At 51.6% G+C, this 21591-nt stretch overlaps 1 protein-coding gene across 4 annotated transcripts in view; it reads right to left on the minus strand.

Moving 5' to 3' along the window:
• Positions 1-21591, minus strand: part of TTC7A (tetratricopeptide repeat domain 7A) — a 121295-nt gene that overhangs the window by 76914 nt on the left and 22790 nt on the right. For all 4 annotated transcript variants that reach the window (XM_046661738.1, XM_046661741.1, XM_046661742.1 and 1 more), the window contains 2 exons: positions 15188-15318; positions 12529-12644 (listed from right to left, as the gene is read on the minus strand). In XM_046661738.1, coding sequence (XP_046517694.1) covers positions 12529-12644; positions 15188-15318 — 247 coding nt within the window. The remainder of the gene's footprint in view (positions 1-12528; positions 12645-15187; positions 15319-21591) is intronic.

Consider the following 21591-nt stretch of genomic DNA (forward strand, 5'->3'; position numbering starts at 1 on the left):
ACAATGTTTGCTACTAGCTGCACACCATCAGTGTTATTATTTAGGTAATACTTTTCTTTATATCTTCTCTCTTTTTACTTCAGTAGATATCTCACCTTAAGCAAAAATACCTGAGATTATGGATTCGGCGTGCTGGTTTTCTTTTCGCCAATAGATATTAAATACAGAAGTACATTTAAAAAGTTATCTGCATATCACTGAAAACCACCCTGTGTATCACTAGAGATACTCACCCCACACTCTGAGAAACAATAGTTTAGATAGAAGGTTCTCAAAGTGTGGTCCTTGGACCAGCAGCATCAGCATCCTGGGAACTTACTAGAAATGCAAATCCTGAGGCCCCCCACTCCAGACCTGTTGAATCAGAAACTCTGGGGTGGAGCCCAGCAATCCAGGATTTCTCAAATTTCCAGAAGGTTCCAACGGACACTCAAGATGACTGGTTTGGATGATCCTGTGTCTTCTAGTTCTCCTATGCTAAGAAGCCAGCTTCCACAGGGACAACCTGACACGGAAACCCCAGCTTTGCAGACAGATCCTAAATCTGTCATCTTGGAAAGCAAGGCAGTCTCTGAGTCCTAGTCTCCCCGTCTGTAGGAGGAGGACTCCTCATTGGCTCATAGTGCTGTCAGGAAGACAAATGTACAAGAAGCCCCAAGCACCTCCAGGCGTGTAGTAGAGGCTCACTAAATATTAGTTATTTTCCATTCCCCTTCTAATTCAGGTCTTGAAGATCATATTATTTACCTTAATTTGCCACATTATTTACATGGAAGGTCAAGAGCTAACGAGTAGGGGGGAGGGACAAAGTCTGTGAGGGGATCCTTCAGCCTTGTGCCCATCTTTCTTCTTCCATCATTCTCTACCCCCACAGGGGACATAAGAACAGGATTCAAGAGGAAGATAGGCACGGATGTTAACTCAGGGCCAATCTTCCTCAGCAAAATAAAAAAAAAAGAAAGAAAGAAAGAAAAGAGAAAGATTGGTAGCAGATGGTAGCTCAGGGCTAATCTTCCAAAAAAAAAAAAAGTACTAGCAATAACAGGATTCCCTAGTAGACAAACCACACCTGGGGACAGGCTGGGAGCCCCACAAGCCTGAGTAGGAAGAGTCTGCAGCAGAGGCCCTTCAGTCCCACTGAAGGCCCCGCCTTAGAAAAGAACCCAGAGTTGGGTAGCAGGCCATAGGCCATAGGCCAGCCAGCTGAGGGGAGAGCCCGGCACCAGCCACTTCCAGGAGAGAGGAAAAAGACACAGACAGCACGGGCTCCCAGCAGAGGAAATGGCTGGCTCTGGGAACTCACCTGCAGCAGAGCTCTGCGGCAGCAGCTGGGCCAATGGCCACAGGATGAGGCGGGGCTACTCCACGGCCCTATGGCCCAGAGGAAGCTGGTGGCTCCCGGCACCTATGGGTGACTTTCCACTCTGTGGGCTACCTGCCAGCCTCCTCCCTGGCAGCCTGGACCAGGAACCAAGCTGCAGCCATGAGGGGCTGTGGCCTTTCTTCCCACTGCAGCACACAGACTGTCCTCTCTCTGCCCAAAGTCTCTACACCATCAACTCTGGAAGAGCCTCCCACCCCAGCAGCCCCAGCATCGCCTGGGGACTTGGGAGAAGCGCAGACTCTCAGAGACCCTGCTTGCGCCAATACACACACACAATTAAGGAATCAGAACTGCATTTTAACAAGATCCTATGCCCAAAAAGTTGTGTATTTTTACTATTTTCAAATCTATAAGGGATTTTGGTAACTAAATAAGCTCCCAGGAATTCATTAGCAAAGTAAATAATCACCCTTAGGCATCTTTTGGGCAAATCTCAATTTTTATTGAATGCCCGTAAAGAGAAAAACCAACACAGAGGTTCCAGTGTCCAGGGCTGTACAAGGAGAGATTCGGGGTCCCAGCTGGAGCTGACCTGTTCTGAGATGTTGGGAACACCCCTCTACCTCAGCTTGCCCCCCTGGGAAACGGAAACCAGACGGGGTGTCTCACACCAGCCTGAGCAATCCTGCCCCAGGTCTAAGGCTGCCCCTGCCAGGTAGAGTTAACGGCTTTTCCGAGCCCCGTGAGAGGCCAGCTGAAAGATCTCTTTGTTCTGGTCTCTCATACTGACCTTCCTGAGCAAAGCTGCCACTGTTAACAATATTCAAACAGGGCCTCAGACAAACCCTGGCCCAGAGTCAGGCTGCGTGTGGAGAAGCCAGGAGGCCATTGACTCCAACTCAAGTACAGCCTGGCTGGCCAGGCGCAGAAAGAACGAGGAGGTGTGCGAGCCAGGATGGGTCAAGGAAAGCAGCTCGCCTCAGGAGGCCTCCAGGTGGGATGTGCAGGGAGGTGGCACGCTCCTCAGGTCCCCTAGTCAGCAGCTGGCAGCCATGGAGATTTGTCAAAGTGCTTCGGCTCATTCAGTTCTCGCAGCTTCTAATGAGGTTGGTGAGGCCAGCTTTGTTCACCCAGGTACCAGCACAATGCTGGGCATATAGAAGGCACTCAAGAAGTCACTGTGGAATGAATAAACCGCCATTTCCAACGGGAAGATGAAAGCCTGGCAGACTTTGTGATGGCATGCCTGCCCAGGCCATCAATCACCCAAGGGGAGGTGGGCTTACGGCAGGCACCAAGGAGTTCCAATTTTACTCTCTTTTAACTAAAAAGGCTCCAGAGAAAGACACCTGTTTTGGGACCTGGCACGGCTACACGTTTCTTTCCTGGCCATTTGAACTCTAAGACTCCCAGGACTCAACTGACCAAGGCCTTACAAAGTGCCTAGTGCCGGCAGTCCTTGTCCTCAACAGGAATCTGATAGACACTGGTGGAACGAACTAAGAGACCGAATGAGTGAATGAATATCTTACTCATGGCTCTGCACAGAAGGTCTGTTAAATTAGGCCACACTCTTGATTTAATCAGAGCTTAGAAAGTGTTCTGTACACAGTAAGTGCTCAAGACATTTTTTTTGCTGGGGGAGGGGTTTGGTTTGACTTGAACAGAGAATGAGAAACTGCATGGAATTTATGGCTGAATGGAACCTAAACAGACACTGGTGCCTACAACCCTGACCAGAAGTCCCCGTTCCAGGGCTGGCACTGCGAAATGTGAATGAGAGGTTTCCGGTCAAAGACCCAGAAGAGCACAGCCAGTTGGCAGATTCCAACAGCTGGAGGGTTGAATCAGGAGTCAAGGTCAGGTGAAGTTCAAATGGTTATCAAGCTGTCCGCTGCTGCCATAGACCCACGTCACCAGTTTCAAAAACTAAAGCTCTTCCTCTTCACCCCCAGCCACAGAAAAAGGCTGTGACACTTCCCCTGTGGGGCACCGGGGATGTCCAGGCAAGGGGATCTTTCCTTTCCAGTGAGGTGGACAACATGTGCTACGGGCAGTAGGTACCAATAATAAATAAAGGCTGTGCATTAAGAGAGGCTGGGAGGGGCCCCAATGGGCCTCAGAGGTCTCCCTGTGTGCCAAAGCATGACACAGACCACCAGGAGGATCTCCTGGACTTCGCTGCTGGGTGATTCCGGCCCCTGAATCCCCCTTAAGGCAACCTGTCCCCTGTCCTCCCCCAGCGCTGCAGATACGGGGCAGCTGCTGAGGATAAGACAAAATTACTGCTGAGTGAACACACCCACCACAGGTCATACGAAACAGCAGGCTGGGTTTTCTAAGGCACCTCCTCATTCAACAGAGCCCCCCCAGCATTGCCGCCTGCAACCTGGCTGCCTTTGCTGCCTACCCGACTCGGCACCAAGCTGGCAAGGTAGGAGGGCATGTGCACACACACACAGAGCAGAAAGGGAGAGTGCTTTCACAAGGCTGAACAAGCTGCCAAGCCCTGGGAAACTCCCTTAGGAGATACACACGCTCCCTTCTCTATTGTTTGGTTTTGGTACAATGAGCACATATTGTTTTAGTAATTAAGAATATATATTTTTTTATGCCCAAAACATACAGCCCACCTGGTTCAAAACACGTGGCCCAAGCTCACTCCCAGCCCTGAGCCAGCAATGGGCTCTGCCAGGCCTGGGCAGGAGGAAAGGAAAAAACCACCCCAAAGAGAAATGGCCCCTTGCCCACTCCAGGGGGAGGAGCCGAGTCGGCTCACATTCTTGTTCTTGGAAGATGCCCAGAGACTCAGTCTCAGTGAGGTCAGGGCCACCGACGGAACAGTCAGCTTCCCTGGCATTGCATCACTCCCTGCTCCCCGCTCCCCTTACTGCCTTACTCCTGGAGCTGCTTGGTGCAAAGGAGAACCAACCCTCCTCCACAGCCAGGACCCCGGGCCCAGCTGCCATTGCCCACCCAAGAACACGTCAGAAAGGCGCCCCCTCCTGGCGGCTGGCGGCCGCAGAACTGCCTGGGTGGAGGCTCCGACCAGAGTCCATGGCTGCCCTCTGGTGGCAGCCAGGGGGAGTAAACCCCAGGCATCCCAGGCCCCTGCCCTTTGGGAGGGGGCCTCCCGATTCCTGACCGTCCTTTCAGGCTAGCAATTTCAGTTCCAGGTCAATCAGAAACCCTGGCATCAGCCACAGAGCAAGGGGCAGGAGTCATCGGGGGGAATTCACTGCTGGATCAATAGGGCAAGGCCCTGGAAAAAATTAATGTCCCCTTGACACACCGAATGAATAACTGGGCAGCGGTTTCGGGCTTTGCCAGCACGAGGGAGGCCCAGGCTTCACTGAAGCTCAGAAGCAAAGGAGAAGAGCTGTCCAGAAGTAAGCAAACGCCACCCACTTTACACAGTGGAGAACACCACACCCCTTAAATCATGTCAAATTCTCAAGTGGAGAGATGAGGCTGGACCCTGCAAGCAGGCAGTGCTTGTGGCCATCTGGCCCCAGGGGCAGAGCGCTCTATTCTCAGCAGGGGCTCCTCAGGCGCCTCTGGAGCCTGGTCCACCCCAGGCCCACACGGGCATGAGCTCTGGCTCTCAGACTCTGGCCCGGAAGCAGGTCCTACCATCTCTCCCCATTCCCTGGGCCCTAAGGAACCCCTTCTTACACCCGAACAGCACCTCAGCCCCTGGCTCCACGCCACCTGGACTCCGGGATGAACTGTCTCCTGCGAGCCCACCCTGTCCCAGGCAGCACCCCCACCTCCCTGCCTTCCCTTCCTCCCTACACTGAATACTGTCTGAACATCTACACTTGGCTCCTTCACTGTCTGCTGGGATGTAAGCTCCACAAGGAGGGACCTCATCTGTTCCCAGCTCCAAGCCCCGGAGCAGGGCGGGGCGCCTGGCTCACAGTGGGCTCTCAGAGTGAAAGGAAGTGCTGGGCTGTTCTCCCGGCTGTTTCACCTCAGCCCCATTCCCCCTCTGAACATGAGGGAGGGTTTCCCTCTTCCCCAACACCCCAAGAGCCCAGGGGAGTGGTGGTGAGTTTAACCAGCAGGAAATGGCTCCGGGGCTCTGAGAAGACTTTTCAGAGCCGTCCTAGGGAAGACGACCCGATGTCAGGTCCCCCTGATCTGCTTCTTACATCTTAGGCTAAGACAACAGTTCTCAACTGGGGGCAATTTTGGTCCCCAGGACATTTGTCAATGTCTGGAGACACTTTTGGTTGTCACATTTGGGGGCAGTAGGAGCTACTGGCATCTAGAGGATGGAGGCCAGGGAAGTCGCTAAAACCTACGAGGTACAGGACAGGCCCCCACAACGAAGGGTGTCTGTCTCAAAATGTCAACAGTGCTGAGGTTGAAAAACCCTGGGCTAAGGTGACTTTATATATTGTTTAACTTTCTAACCACAAATGTACAAGAAAAATACTGGAACTGGTGATTCACCTAGGAAGATGTAACTCTGACCTGAAGACATAATGTGTAATGACAAGAACTCATTGACAGGGACCCACTGTGGGCGGGTGTACAGTGGGCCCGGGACTGTGCAATGAGCATGACCTCGGGCTGTGGGGCTTGACAGACCCAGTTCAGCACAGGTTTGCTGGCCATAGTACCTGTTAGCCCTGTGACTTTGGGCAAGTTCTTCAGTAAAATGAGAATGTTGGTTCCTACTCCACAGGATTACATGTAAAGGCATTAGCATTCCGCCTGGCACCCAGCAAGTATTCAACAAATATTAGCTACTATTAAGAGGAAAGGTGTAAAGAAACTGTTTAAAGCCCAACCAGGCACACAGGGCTATAGCCCTGCTTTACATATCTGTCACAGCCGGGGCCACCTCTGGGCTGGATGTGGCCACAGGGAACCGAGAGAGGGGCTGAGTGGCTGCCACGTGTGCTGGGACTGCTGCTCACACTGAGGCTTTCAAATGTTTGGGCCGTTTGCTTGGAAAGAAATGATGATTCAATTTCCATTCCTCTCTATCTGGGAGGCCAGGCGGGGAGGCGGGGAGAGGAGTCAGCATCCTGGCTTCAGGAGGAAAAGAGGATGAAGGGAGGGGAGCAGAGTGAGAGGAACAGAAAAGTAACTGAAATTACTTGGGCTTTCCCGGAGGGGTGATGGCCGGTTAATGCCTCTGCCCACCATTGGCACCACCACCATACACACACACACACACATACACAGCCTGAGTGTGCAGAATGCAGACAGGGGAGGAGAAAGGCCCCCTCTGGGGGGAAGTGGGACCAGCTTCAGGAAGAGGAGCCCCCCTGTGAGAATGGTGACTTGTCACAGAGGGACAAAGAGTGCCCTGAGTCAGCACACCAAGGATCAGCCCAACCACATCGGGGCCCTGTCCTTCTCTAACACCCCACAGGCTGCCCAAGCTGCCCTTCTATACTCCGAAAATTGGAAACGGCATGGGTTTCCAGGCCACTCAGATCTGAAGCTGGAATCCCAGCGGATGAGGTCTGGCAAGTTACTTAACCTCTTTGAGCCTCGTCCCCTCGCTAGCGAATTGGGGTCCCACGACCTCCTTTGCATAGCATTGTGCACTGAGCACGTGGTCCAGCCCGGCACACAGCAGGTGCTCAATAACCACTGGTCATCTCCCTCCTTCCCTCCTGGCTGTCCTTGACGTTCACCTTAGCTTCATCGCACCTGCAGAAAATGTGTGGGGAAGGGAGCAGACAGCCCTGAGGGGTGGAGGTAGGGGGAGCTCAGTGGAGAGGGAGTTCACAGCAACGTCTCCCGTGCTGAGTTCTGTACTCAGGTGTCTCTGCATTCCCTCCCTCTCCTTGGACCCTCACCGTCCCCTCCCCCATCTGCCATGCAGGACAAACAGAGCCTCCTGTTACAGAGCAGGGGCAGAGGAAGAACTTGCTCAGGGTCGCTGAGTGGCCTCCCACTCCCAGGCCCTGCCCTCATGGCCTCCAGGCGGTGAGGGCACCTACGAATTCTTCAAACCACTTATGACGGACAAGCACACTCACACCAAGGATCAGCCCCAACGTCACCAGGGCCCATCCTTCTCCCACACGCCTTGCAGGCTGCACAGGCTGCCCTTCCACACTCAGGCGAACAAATGCTAGGCTGGGAGCATTTGGAGATGTGGAGCAGGGTTGTAGGCAATGTAGCCTAGTGGTCAACAGCATCAGACGGGACCTGTACACATAATCCTGGCTCCACCCAGAACAAATCACTTATGTTCTCTGTGCCTCAGCTCCCCATCTGTAAAATGGGGATGCTAACTAACAACAGCACCTACTGCAGAGGGCTGTTGGGAGGACTAAACACACGTGCAAGCAAAGCACTTAAGTGCCTGGCACAAATTCAGCACTTTTAAGCGGCACCTATTAGTACAGTATTAGTTAAATAAATGAATGAAGGGGACGGAACACTGAAATTAGAATTGTCCCCTTTCCACAAAATCTACTCCACGGGCTCCCACACAGGAGGAGAGCACCTCCTCTCCTACAAGAGGTTGGGACGGAGGACTTCTTAAACATAGAGCGGGCGTCAGCAAACTCTTCTGTAAAGGGCTAAAGAGTAAATATTTTAGGATTTGCCGTACATGGTCTCAGTCACAACTACTCAGCTCTCTGGGTGAGAACAGGTGCAGCTCTGTTCCAATAAAACTTTATTTGCACAGACAGGGTGCGGCCGACCCCTGCTGCAGAGGCTCAGCTTCCGCAGGTTCACCCTGGGCTTCACGGTGCGGACGAGCCTCTGGGGAACAAGCCTTGCCCCTCCTTCTAACCTCTGCAAGCAGCGGCTGAGGCTGGCATCTCTTCAGGTCCCTCATTCATCCCAGAGAGCTCACAACTGCAGATGGAGGGGTTCCCCAGGGGGAGGGGGCAGAGCCAAGGCAAGGGCAGTCACCGGCTAGAGAGCAGCAGCCTGGTGGCAGCTGCCTCACCAACAAAAACAGGAACCAGCCCGCTGGGCCACCGTCTCTCTGAAACTGAAGTTCAGCAACCGAAAAAGAACAAAAAAAAGCAGATGGTGGAACTGGAGCAGAGGCAGGATGCTCCCCAGAGTCCCTGTGACATCCCCCAGGCCCCCCCTCTATGGCCACAGGGTGGCCTGGGGAGCCCGGGCTCCAGAGCCAGCCCCACTTTTGTGGGGTGAGCCACCTGGGCTCTCTGGGTGTCTCGATCCACATGTCCCAAACAAGGACACCAGTGCCTCCTTGGCCCAGCACTTGAGAAATAAAGAAGGAAACAAAACAAAAGGTATCAAGTTCAAGCTTGGACCAGCAGCCTGTCCAGCTGTGGACTGCCACAAAAAATAGAAATAAATGATAATAATGCCTTTCATTTTCTTTTTTTTTCAACCAAAGAAACTTTTCTTTTTAAGATCGCCCTGAACTAACACCTGTTGCCAGTCTTCCTCTTTTATTTTTTCTTCCCTAAATCCCAGTACAGAGTTGTGTATCCTAGTTTAAGTCTTTCTAGTTCTGCTATGTGGGACGCCGCCACCGCATGGCTTGATGAGCGGTGTGTCGGTCTGCACCCAGGATCTGAACCAGCGAACCCTGGGCCACCAAACTGGAGAGTGCGAACTTAACCACTACACTGCCAGGCCACCGCCCCCCCGGCCCCCTACCCCTCGCTTTCGATTTTCTAAGCAGCTGTGATGAATCGGGCGCCGTGGTGGGTGTTCAAGTCTGAGGAGAGAGTAGGGAGACAGCCTGTTCCTGGCTGGGACCTACCTCCACCTGTTCTTACCATGTGTGCGATGCCTCCACCTCCTCTAACAGCCGGGCCTGCCCACCTACAGCCATCTCCATCACCTCTGCCTCCTGGGAGTGGCCTCGCCATGGCGTGCTCCGAATCCCGGACAAGCAACTCCACCTCACTCTCTTGCAGGCAGTTGAGGACGGAAGCTCAGGGCTTCCAACACCCCAAAAGAGATGGAGCTCTGATGGGACAGGGCTGCTGGCTGGACAGGGATGGCTGCTGGATGGAGAAGCCACCTGGGCCAGAACCTCGAGTTCCAGTCCAACTGCTTCCCTCGGGGGCCCAGAGCACTGGTTCCCGAAAAGTGGTCCCTCAGATACCCACCTCCAAACAAGGGCTCCACGTCAAACCAAATCAGAAACTTTATATGCCTTTGCCTCCTCCTGGAAATGCACTACTTTCATTCACGCTCCTTCGAGTTCCTGTTCTGGAGGGGGGGAGTCTTTAACCAACTGTTGCCCAAACTTATTCGGCCATGGACCCTCCTGCAGATGCTCATCCTAGAACCTGGGCCTCCTCCTACCTTGTCCTCCTCTCCCAGACTCCTCCTTCCTCTGGGAATCTCCCCTTCCTCAGGGCTCAGCTCAAGGCCAATGTCCCCATCATAGAACCCACCTAGCCCTGAGCCAACCTGCAGGAGTGGGCTTGGCCACCTTCCCCTTGACCCCCACTGCGAGCACCATCATGGGGAAGAGAGATGAGCAGGAACAGGCAAGAGGCTCACAGCCCAGCCCTGAGCAGAACGAGCAGGCTGCCAAGCAGCATCCTTACAGGATACTATTTATCGTTGCTGTTTAAAAAAGAAAGGAAAAAATACACCTGTATATCTTTACATAGAAAAACATCAAAGATACATCAAAATTATCTAGAGCACAGGGTATCTAATTTTTTTCTGTAAAGGACCAGATCGTAAACATTTTGGGCTTAGAGTCACATAACTCTGCAGTTTGCTCTGAAGCAGTTGTAAAAATAGATGATACCTAAATGAGTGGGCAAGCTGTGTTCCAAGAAAATTTTATTTACAAAAGCAGGCCACTGGCCAAGTCAGAATTTGCCAAACCTTGATATAAAAATTGAATGTGTGATTTTTATTTTCCTATTTTATATTTGTACGTATTTTCCAAAGTTTCTACTATAAACATTACTATTACATTATTTATGTAAACTGGGAGGGGGAAGGGATCAATAAATTATATATTTTTTAAAGGCGCAAACTGTTCTTAAAACATGAAAATATATTAACCTCACTCTTGAGAAAAATGCAAATTTAAAATGACACTGAGATGTCATATTTGACCAATCAAGATGGATAAAACATCAAAACACTTGCACTGTGTTGCGAGGGTTTATGAAGCAGCCTCTCTCACATCCTGGTGGAACAGAAGTTGGCACAGCCTCTACAAGACCCAAGTTGGCCAACTCCATCAAAACAAGCTTTTGACCCAGAACTTCCCTGTCTAGGGAATCACCCTACAGACTCCCACTGTGAAACAACACACAGGCATGGTTCTCTTCTGGACTCAGGGCCACTGAAAAGAGCTCGAGTCTGGAAAAGACCTAACTGTCTATCGGTTGAGAACTGAGTAAACAAATTAAACAACAACTGTGCCATAGGATACTATGGAATATTACGCAGTGCTGTAAAGGAAAGGCAGCTCTGGTGTGGAATAATCTCCAAGAGACGTATTCTAAATAAAAAAAGGAAAGGGGCAGAATATGTGTAGAAAAAAGGAGGAAAATAATATATGCATATAATTGCTTGTGTATACTGCTGATTATCTTAGGATGATATAGGAGACTAGTGACGCTGACTACAGAGGAACCAGGAGGTGGGCGATGGAGGCAGAAGGGAAACTCTATACTGTCTATTCTTTTGTACCTTTTTAATTTGGTACCATGTGCAAGAATCGCCTATTCAAAAAAAGAATGTTAAATTAAAGGAATGAAGGGCTGGCCCCGTGGCGGAGTGGTTAAGTCTGCATACTCTGCTTCAGTGGCCCGAGGTTTGCTGGTTCAGATCCCGAGCACAGACCTACACACCGCTCAAGTCATGCTGAGGCAGCATCCCACACAGAACTAGAAGGACTGACTTACAACCAGGATACACAACTGTGGGTGCTAGTACTGAGGCTTTGGGGAGAAAAAGAAAAAAAAAAGAGGAAGATTAGCAACAGATGTTCGCTCAGGGCCAATCTTCTTTACCAAAAGAACAAAAAAGCATACCTTAAAATAAAAAATTAAAGAATAAAGTGAAATTTAACAAAACAAATTATACCAAAAATGAAATTTGGGCTTCAAGGGACTCTGGTCCATCAGAGCAAAGAAAGCTCCATGATCCTGAACCTGTTTCCTCACCTGTGAGGAGGAGGTAATACCTGTTTGGCTGACCCACTGCCACCTGGGAGGCTGGAGTGAGTGACAGATGTGCCAAGGCTCCAAGTGACTGGCTGCACTCAGCACATGGGAGTCCCTCCGCTTGCCCAGGATGTCCTCATGGCCCCAGCCCACAGTGTCTGCAGAGGGGGTAATGACACCGAGGTGGCAGCCGATGGGGCACAGGAATCCCCAGCCCCCACCTGCTAGTCTCTGGACTGGTAGAGGCCTTCCTGGCAGGCAGGACTGACCACTGCGGGACCACCTAAGAGCCATGGTTGCCTGCAACGCGCCCTCCTGATTGTGTGGCTTCTCCCTGCCTCACCACACCCCCCATGAGGCCCACTCCAGGCCCAGTGCCCGTACCACCACCCCCTCCTGCCCAGCTGGAAGCATGCCCTGCACTCTTCACAGAGGGAGGGTGCCCTGCTTAACTCCAAGGAGCTAAAGAGTAAGGAAGGGGTTCCGGGCACCATGGTTTTTGGGTCTGAAGGAGGCGAGTATTCGCAGGACCCTCCAGTCAACGCATCGGAATACGAGCTTTCTGCCACCTTGTCGGCAGGGACAGTCGCTCCTCCAACATGAGGCCAGCCCTTTATTTTCACATCACTTCCCCTTGCATCTCATTGCTCCTTGAAAGTTGGGATAAGCAGGAAATGCCTTTTCCATTTGATTTTTGGGGAGAATGAGGCTCCAGGAAGTGAAATGACTTTACCCAAGGCCTGAGTGACAGTGACGACCCCCAGACCAGCACCCACGGCCTGCTCCCTGTCCTTCCTCTTTCCACATCATCCCCTGGGCTCCCAGACCTCTCCCTTCTAAAGATAACCACTCTCACTCCTCTTCTCAGCGGTGCTCCCTCGGCAGCTTCCTGAAGCTCGGCCCCTCCCTCGGAGAGCGCCTGGGCACACCTTGGTCTGACAAGATGTGAACCAGCCAGCACCCATGGGTCCTGAGAGGGCGCGCACGCACACACGCAGGCCAGAGAAGAGGGAGGCCAGACCTAACACAGCCCACGTCACAGCACCCCAGCCCAGAGAGAAACGTCCAGGTCCCGCCTGGCCGCCAGCGACCTACCCCTTCTTCAGGTTTGTCACATAAGCGCTCTGGAGGGCGGCTTCCAGGAAGTAGGTGAGCTCATAGTCAAGCGGGTGAGAGCCCTTCAGATGCCGTGATGTCGTGTTATTTGTTATCTGGGAAGGGGAACACAGAGAGAGCCACTGTCTCAACATCCCGAGGCATGGGGCCGGGGTGAGGGTCAGCCCAGGCAGAGGGAGCGACCCCATCAACCCCCCAAGTCCCCAGCCACCTCAGGGACCCGTGGGGCAATCCTTAGACCAAAGTCAACTTAACTTGCTTTAACTAAAATATGTCTAAAGCACTCTCCCCAGCCAAAAGCTGGAAGGTCACAGCAGCCCTCCAAGGTTGGTTTGTCTGCATTTTGTAGATGAGGAAACTGAGGCTCAGACAGTGCCTGTGTCACAAAGCTGGTGTGCACCTGGACCTCAAACTCAAGTCTGGCCAGCTGCAGATTCTAGGCTGTTTCTAGTACTTATTGGTTCACTCATTCAACAAACACTTGAATGTCTACCAGAGGCTAGGCACTGCACTGCCCCTGTCATAGGACCACGAAACATTGAACAGCCCAATGCCGGGACCCCTGGTTCCAGAAAAAGCTGAGGAACAATTACATTATTAACTGAGCTATCCTTAAGCGTCAGCTCTAAGAGGGTCTCCCAGCCCCACCACAATAGCCTGCCTTTACTGTGCCATCTCCCTTCTCTGATCCAACAAAAAAACCAATGAGCCATCTACCTTATCTTTTGGAAATTGAAGCAGACTTGAGAGAGGTTCTTAGTTCCTCAGAGGTTGGGGCTGGGTCTTAGGAGGGAGACACAGCATTTCTGAGAATGCACAGGATTCCATGGCCTACCCTCCCTCCACCCGAGATAACCAGCTCTCGGGGACCATTTGTCTGCCCACTGCCACTGGCATTGGTTCCAGCCCCGGACATCACTACAGCTCATCACTCTAACCCCCTTTTAAGAGTCCAAAGCCAAGGCTTCTAGCTGAATGGGAGGCTAACTTTTTCATGAAACTTTCCTCCAAACCACATGCAATTCAAATGTGAAGAGCTCCTAAAACACTGCCACCTTGCAGTGATCCACGTGATCTTGGCGGAGGTCAACTTAACCCCGTCAGGTCTCCATGTGGACCTGAGAATGAACTCAAGTCCTGTTTTCGCTGAGCCCCTCCATCACGTCTCCATTCCACTTGAATCCACCCCAGCAGAGGGACTCCAGGGCAGTGACTCTCAACACAGGGCAATCTTGCCCTCCAGGGACACTGGCACTATCTGGAGGCATTTTTGGTTGTCACAATTGGGAGGAAGGGGCTGCTGTCATGTAGTGGGAAGGGGTCAGGGATGCTGCTGAACATTTTACAATACACAGGGCAGCCCCACAACAAACAATTATCTGGCCCCAAATGTCGACAGTGCTGTGGTTGAGAACCCCTGCTTTAGGGGAACTGGCCCGGCCTGAGGAGGAATCCGAAACGGCCCTTCACAGAAACAGGCGTGAGGGCGACATCCCAGCATTCATCTCCTGGGCTCTGTCTCTAAGCTCACGACTACCTCCCCGCTCAGGACACCAATCCTAATCCGCTCTGCCATAGCCCCTAACTCTGCCCTGCCCTGCCGTCTAACAGCTATTAAACATCTACTAAACAGAACGCCTAAGACCACCCCCAGGTTCTCCCCCACAAGTAATCAGAGCCACACTCCCAGGGTTCAAATCCCACCAATGCCACTCACTCACTGTCTGAATTCTGGGAAGCTTTGTAACTCCTCGCCAAACCTGAGTTTCCTTGCTTGTAAAATGGGAACCTCAACAGTGCCTGTTGCAGCCGGTCGTGTGAGGGGTGAACGAGAGAATGACCGAAAGTACTCAGCGCAGAGCTGCCCCCGAAGCAGGCGCTCAGGAACTATCAGCAGTACTCTGTGGAAATGGCTGCCTGTGCTCCCCCCATTGAACTAAGAGCCCCCAGAAGGGAAGAACTGGGGCACCATCACAGTACGCTGCTGACACCTGAAACTGCTGTCGGGCAGACGGTGCACACAGGCCCCCCAAGGGGAGCTGGGAGATGAGGAGGCCAGAGAATTCCCAGACCCCTGCTGGCTGGCTCTTCGTTGGCCTCTGAAAGGCTGGGAGAATGGGTCCCAAGACCTCAGCTCCCCTAGGGCGTCCAGCAGGGGGCTTCCGGGACATCCAAGAGCAGGGAAGGGTGTCTAAGTGCAAGGAGCAGCCCCACTGCACCCTCCCCCCAAGGGAGGGTGGTGAGCACCGGTTTCACCTTTCTAAACCTCATCTATTCAACAGGGATAAACACAATACCTATTTCAGAGTCGCTGTGAGGAGCAAACAGGTGAACAGATACAAACAACACTGTCACATTTGGTCGTACAAGCTGAGCTTACCAAGGAGGTTTCCGGTCCCTCACAGATGGCGTGCACTCATCTGTTTATTAAAACTATTTTCTGGCAGGAGAGGGTCTCGTTCTAACAGAATCAGCATACTATAAGGTGTTTTCCAAACCACAGATAGAACGTGTTTGGAGGGATGGGGGAGCCTTTCTCTAATCTGCACAAGGGTCACCTAGGGGCTTAGTGGGGGCCCGTAGATACGGTGCTCAACAGAGGGCAGCTATGAACACGGCGCTGCGATGCCCAGCTCACCTTCTCCAGCTCCTGCAGGAACACCTGAGCGATCCAGGAGGCCCTCTCGAAGCAGGCGATCACCTCCTCCTCCCTCTCGGTCAGGCGGTGGCGGGAAGCGATGGAGTTGGGTAGGCGTTCCAGGGAGAGGCCTGCAGGGGGAGGAGAGCATCTCAGACCTGCCCTGCTCAGGCCCCCCAATTTCAGGCCCTTCCCACAGGCCCAGGGTGGGCTCATCTGAGGAGACCTACACTCTGGAGCAGCCAGCAGGAGGCAGAGGTCCATGGAAGGGAAGGAGGAGGCCAAGCAACGGTGGTATTAGTGGCAGCGGGGATCAAGCGGTGGGAGGACAGTGGGCACCCATGTCCCACATGAGGAATCACACTGTGGCGCCCTCATGTCCAACGCCCGCCTATGCTTCCAGGCCGGCTCCTCCGGGAAGCATTCTTGACCCCCTTTCTGTTGCTAGAAGAAAACATTCATTCCCCGGGCGCTCACCATCTCTACATCATATAGTGGTGGTTTAACACAGCTCTTCTCTCCCAGTAGCAGAAAGCTCCATATGGGCAAAATGTGAGCCTTTTGCACGGCCACAATCCTGGCACACAGTAGATGCTCATGTTATGCAGCATTTTACACACACCCTTCCCGTGGAACCAAACAGTAAGCTGAGTTATCTGCATGCAGGTCTTATCTGCCTGAAGTGGACATCTGCTGATTCTGCCTCCCCAGCATCAACTTCCCGTTCTTTCAGCTGCAGCACCTCACCTTCCCTTTGAGCACCCCTCCTGTAGTCTCAGTCTGCATGGTTCGGAGGGCGATGACCCCGCTCTACCTCCAGGGCAGGCACATGGCCCGGACTAGGCCAAGAAGAACCAAGCCCAGAACTTTTACATTTTCCACTGGGCTTGGTAAGCCGGTAAGAGGCCAGCCTGAAAATGTTAGGGAAAGCCTGGCTTAAAACGAAGCTACAGGGCTGGCCCGGTGGTATTGTGGTTAAGTTCGTGTACTCTGCTTCAGCAGCCCAGGGTTTGCAGGTTCGGATCCTGGGTGTGGACCTACACACTGCTCATCAAGCCATGCTGTGGCAGCATTCCACATACAAAATAGGGGAAGATTGGCACAGATGTTAGCTCAGGGCCAATCTTCCTCACCAAAAAAAAAATTAAAAATGAAGCTACACAATATGAATGCAGTTGGCACGACTGAACTGTACACTTGAAAATGGTTAAGACAGTTAACCTTTTATGTTATGTGTTCTTTACAATTAAAAATTTTTTTAATTAAAATAAAGTAAAAGCATCACTCTAAAGCCAAAAAAATACCCCAAACCCAAAAAAGCCGTAAGAAGCCAAGAAGGGAAAGCATTGTTATAATTATTAGAAGCAAATGCTATAAAGAAAAACAACTCTATTTTTATATCTTTTTTTAAGACAGGAAAAAGATTGAATAAACTCTTAGTCATGGAATAAAAAATGAGGCCTACACAGAGTAAAGATGAGCCATGATGGAAAAGGGCAGCTTCCTAAAGACATTGAAGTGCTACCCACTGACATTTTCCAGCACATGAGCCAATAAACACCCCCTCCAGCTGCTTTCTGGGTCAGTTTAAATCGTGTTTCTGTCACTTGTCACTCACACAGACCTGACCGGAGAGGGCTGTCCTTCTGGGCGGTCAGTTCTCACCAGGCAGAACCCAGGTCTCTCATCTTTGTGCCTCACACAGGACTTTACAGGAAGTAGGAGCTCAAAACGAATTTACTGAGGGAACTATAAGAACAGACCCCTCAGCTCTTTCCTGCCCCGTGGCCCCAGCGTCCAACTGAGGACCAAGCCCTTATCATTTCAAACCTCCCTCCCCTCCCCGCTCTGACCCCCTCATTTCAGGCTTTCTCTCTTGAGTGGACGAACACAGCAGCCTCTTAACAGGTTTCTCTGCCTCCAGGCTCACTCTAGCCCATCCTGCACATGGCTCCCCGGGTGATGTCTCGAGAACTCCACCCCTAGAGACCCTCCAGGGGTCCCCACCACTATAGCGTAAGGTCCAAACTCCTGACGCTCCACGCCAGGCCCTCCAAGATGCATCCCCTGTCACCTCTCCAGCCGTGTCTCCCACCATATGCTGTAGACTGTATGTTTGTGTCCCTCCAAAATCCTTATGTGGAAATCTGGTGCCCAAGGTGACGGTATTAGGAGATGGGACCTTTGGGAGGTGATTAGGTCTTGAGGGTGGAGCCCTCATGAATAGAATTAATGCCCTTATCAAAAAGAGCCCAGAGAAATCCCTCACCCCTTCTGCCATGTGAGGACACAGGGAGAAGTCGGCAGTCTGCAACCTGGAAGGGACCCTCACCAGAACCCAACAATGCTGGTGCCTTGATCTTGGACTTCCAGCCTCTAGAACTGTAAGAAACAGTTTCTGCTATTTATAAGCCCCCCAGTGTATGGTACTTTGCTATAGAGCCCGAGCTGACTAAGACTCCACACCTGTCCCACGTACCCCCAACCTCCCGCTCCCAACTGCTGACCTTGTTCAAGTTGCTCCTGCCGCCTGGAATGCACCCCCGCCAAGTCCACCCCAAATTACCACTCCCCTTCTGCCTGAGTGCCACCTTGTGTATGGAGCGCCCCAGTCCATAGTACTCCTGCCCAAACATTTCTTATACTTATTTGTTCACACGTTCACCCAGCCAGACTGTAGGCTCCTTACAGACACCCACTTTATCATGTCACCCCTCTACCACCTGGCACACAGTAGACACTCGACAAGCAGCAGCTCATGGGCTGAAGAACAGCAAGCCTGAGCACGTCTGACAGAGTACAAAGGGCTCTGCAAACACAGGGAAGGAATTACTGTTTTCCTTGGCTGGATTCCAACTCATACACCTTCAGTGACCTTGCCCTCTGCCAGGCTAGGGTGTGAACAGGTCCAAAGCTCAGGGTGCCTCGGCCTGGGGGAGGACAGGCACAGAATGTGAAGGCCCTTGCTCAACACAGAGACTCAGTTACCCGTTCAGTGAGTGTCAACGTGGCTCCTGCCAAATGACTCATGACCGAGAGGGAAGAGCTCCTCACCCAAGAGGATAAAGGGGGGAGGAGGCATGGAAGGGGCACCGGAGGAGACGCAGAAGGCAGGCAGGAGAAGGCAGGCCCTGCTGCTCACCGCTGACCCAGACTCGTGGCCTGTGCACCCTGCAAGAAGGCAGGACAAACACACAAACTGTTCAGAGGCCTGGCCTGGGAGACCAACTGTGGATGGCAGGAGGACACGGCCAACTCCAGAAGACACAGAGCGGACTAGTTTTGACACGGCTGCCCTGTGGCCCCTAAGAGATGTGCTGCTGGCCGGGTTCCCTCCTGCCCCACCTCTGGGCCCAGAACTGGGATGGACAATGCCAGCTGCCCGGCAGGTTCAGCCAGCCCCAAGCCTCCAGCGAGCTGGCCACTGCAAACCGGTGGCTTTAGCGTCTGTGGGGTCTCTGCCGTGTCGTGCTTCACTTGTTCCCTCTGCTCCCAGCAGGGGCCCTCCACCATGCTTCTCTGAGAATCCTGAATCGGGTCCTTCTTGAAAGCTCCCAGCAAAACCACCTGCTCTCTGAAGCCTTCAGCCTCCTGACCTCAGAACCAGCAGAACGTTTTAGCTGCGTCTCCTTTGCGTGTGCCTTTTTCCTGTGTTGAAACCACCTGTCTGCCCACGTCTGACTGATCTTCGCACTCAGCGACAGCAGGGCCTGGTGTTCGGTGAGCGAGTGGACGGACGCATAGACGAACGCGGGCACTCACTCATGCTGCGTGCACAGCCCAGTGGGGTTTCTCCCTCTCCATTTAAAAAACGGTTCTTGCAGAATTCATAAACAACCTGTGGTACATTTATGCAATGGAATACTACTCAAAAATAAGCCAAAGGACAAACTCTTGATATACAGGCGACGTGGACGACTCTCTCAGAAATTATGCTGTGCAGCAGCAGCCAGACATCAAAAAGTACATGCTGTATGACTTCAGTCACATGACATTCAAAAAAGGGCAAAATTGCAATTATTAATAGAAACCAACCCGTCATCGCCTGGGGTCGGGGTGGGGAGAGGATCAACTGGGAAAGGGCCTGAGGCGACTTTCCGGGGTGATGGAAACGTTCTTTGTCTTTATTGGGGCGTTGGTTACATGGGTATTTACACTTGTCCAACTCATCAAATTATACACTTAAGATCTGTGTACCTCGCTGTATAAAAATGTATCTAAAAATAGTAGATATAATGTCTTTTTTTAAAGGAAGCAGTTATGATTCTGGAGAACTAAAAGATCAAAGTAGAGAAGCTACACTCATTGGGGTGGTCCCAACATACCCAAGGCTGAAGAGCTTCCGGTAGCTGGCAATGGCTTTTCCTCATGAGGGTCACAGTCTAGGCACCCAGTTCTGCCCATAAAAGGGGGCTTCGTTACCTTATTTTCTCTTTGATTCACATGAAGGTCTATTTGCCTGTCCACAAACATCTGATCAGAAGAAACCTACCGGGGTCTCCAACCCCTGGGTTCCTTCACCGTCTGCCCCGTGAGCATTTCTGCACCAGGGGCCAGCCACAACACTAGATCCAAGATGGAGACAGGGTGCTTCTGAGCTCGGCCCTCAAAGGACCCCCTCCCAGTAGTTGTAACACAGCCCCGAGAGTGGGCAGGAAGCCAGGGGCTGCCAGGAAGCTCCAAGCACTGCACAGGATTCCCACCAGCAGAGAAGCCTTTCTGTGAAAAGACCCAGCTCTACAAGCCAAGGGAGGGCCCCTTTCAAGATGAGCGCTTGCTTTTTCATTAACTCCACACTTTCGGTTTGGAGGCCGATCCTGGCACAGCCCCGGGCTCAACACCCAAGCTGGTCCAGCCTCTTCAGTCAGAGATGACTCATCACATCCCAGACAGCCGCCCTTCCAAGAAGCCCTGCCCTTGGAGCCCTGGGCCCTGGACGCAGAGGTGGAGGACACAAAGCTTCCTCTGCAATGGAACTTTCCAGATGGGTGGACCCCCTCCCTCCTGCCTACCCATCTGGTCCAAGACCACAGGGCACCCACAGCAGGCTAAGCCCAGGTGGGTACTCCAGGTTGAGCGGGGGAGCGGAGAGAAATGCAAGTCACTGCTGCAGCCCTCAGGGAGGAAGCCTTGAGGACAAGTAGGGAAGAAGCCCATAAATCACACTCAAAGTGGGCAACTGTGGGGATGTAAAATGGTGCAGCTGATGTGGAAAACAGTCTGGTAGTTCCTCAGAAAATCAAAAATAGAATTGCCATACGACCCAGCAACTCCACTGCTGAGTATATACCCAAAAGAAAGGAAAGCAGGGTCTCAAAGAGATATTTGGACACCATGTTCACAGCAGCATCATTCACAAGAGCTAAAAAGTAGAAGTAACCCAAGTGCCCATTGATGAATGAATGGATAAAGAAAATGTAGCATATGTATACAATTGAATATTGTTCAGCCCCCAAAACTAAGGAAATCCTGCCATATGTGACAACCTGGATGAACTTTGAGGACATTATGCTAAGTAAAATAAGCCAGTGACAAAAAGACAAAGTAGGCGCTGGCCCGGTGGTGCAGCAGTTAAGTTCGCACGTTCCGCTTCTTGGCGCCCCGGGGTTTGCCGGTTGGGATCCTGGGTGCGGACATGGTACCGCTTGGCAATAAGCAATGCAGTGGCAGGCGTCCCACGTACAAAGTAGAGGAAGATGGGCATGGATGTTAGCTCAGGGCCAGTCTTCCTCAGTAAAAAGAGAAGGATTAGCAGTAGTTAGCTCAGGGCTAATCTTTCTAAATAAAAAAAAATTTTTAAAAAGACAAAGTATTACTTCTATGAGGTATCTAGGGTAGTCAAACTCATAGAGACAGAAAGTAGAATGGCGGTTGTCAGGGGCGGGGGGAGGGGTAAATAGCGAATTTCAGTGGGTAGAGTTTCAGTTTCGCAAGACGAAGGTTCTGCAGACTGGTTGCACAACAATGTGAATGTACTTTACACAACTGAACTTTACACTTAAAAATGGTTAAGACAGTAAATTTCATGTTAGATGCATTTACAACAATTAAAAATAATAAGAATATTTTAATGGTTAAGATGCTAAATTTTATGTTACGCATATTTTACCAATTGAAAATTTGAAGGGAAAAAAAAAGCAGGCAATTTGACTCCTTGTATCAAAGTCTTCAAAAAGTATATACACTTTGATCCAGTAATTCTACTTCTAGGACTTGATCTTTAAAAAAAAAATTGTAATGATGTACACAAAATTTGGCTGCAAGGATATCCACTGCAGCATTGTTTATAATGGCAAAAAAACGAGATTTAACCCACAGGCCAATAACAGGGCACAAGTTTGCTAAACTACAATAGATTCTTACAATGAAATGCTATGAAGCCACTGTAAGTAGTGATGTAGATG

The sequence above is a fragment of the Equus quagga genome, chromosome 5, assembly GCF_021613505.1.
Source record: "Equus quagga isolate Etosha38 chromosome 5, UCLA_HA_Equagga_1.0, whole genome shotgun sequence".
NCBI lineage: Eukaryota > Metazoa > Chordata > Mammalia > Perissodactyla > Equidae > Equus > Equus quagga.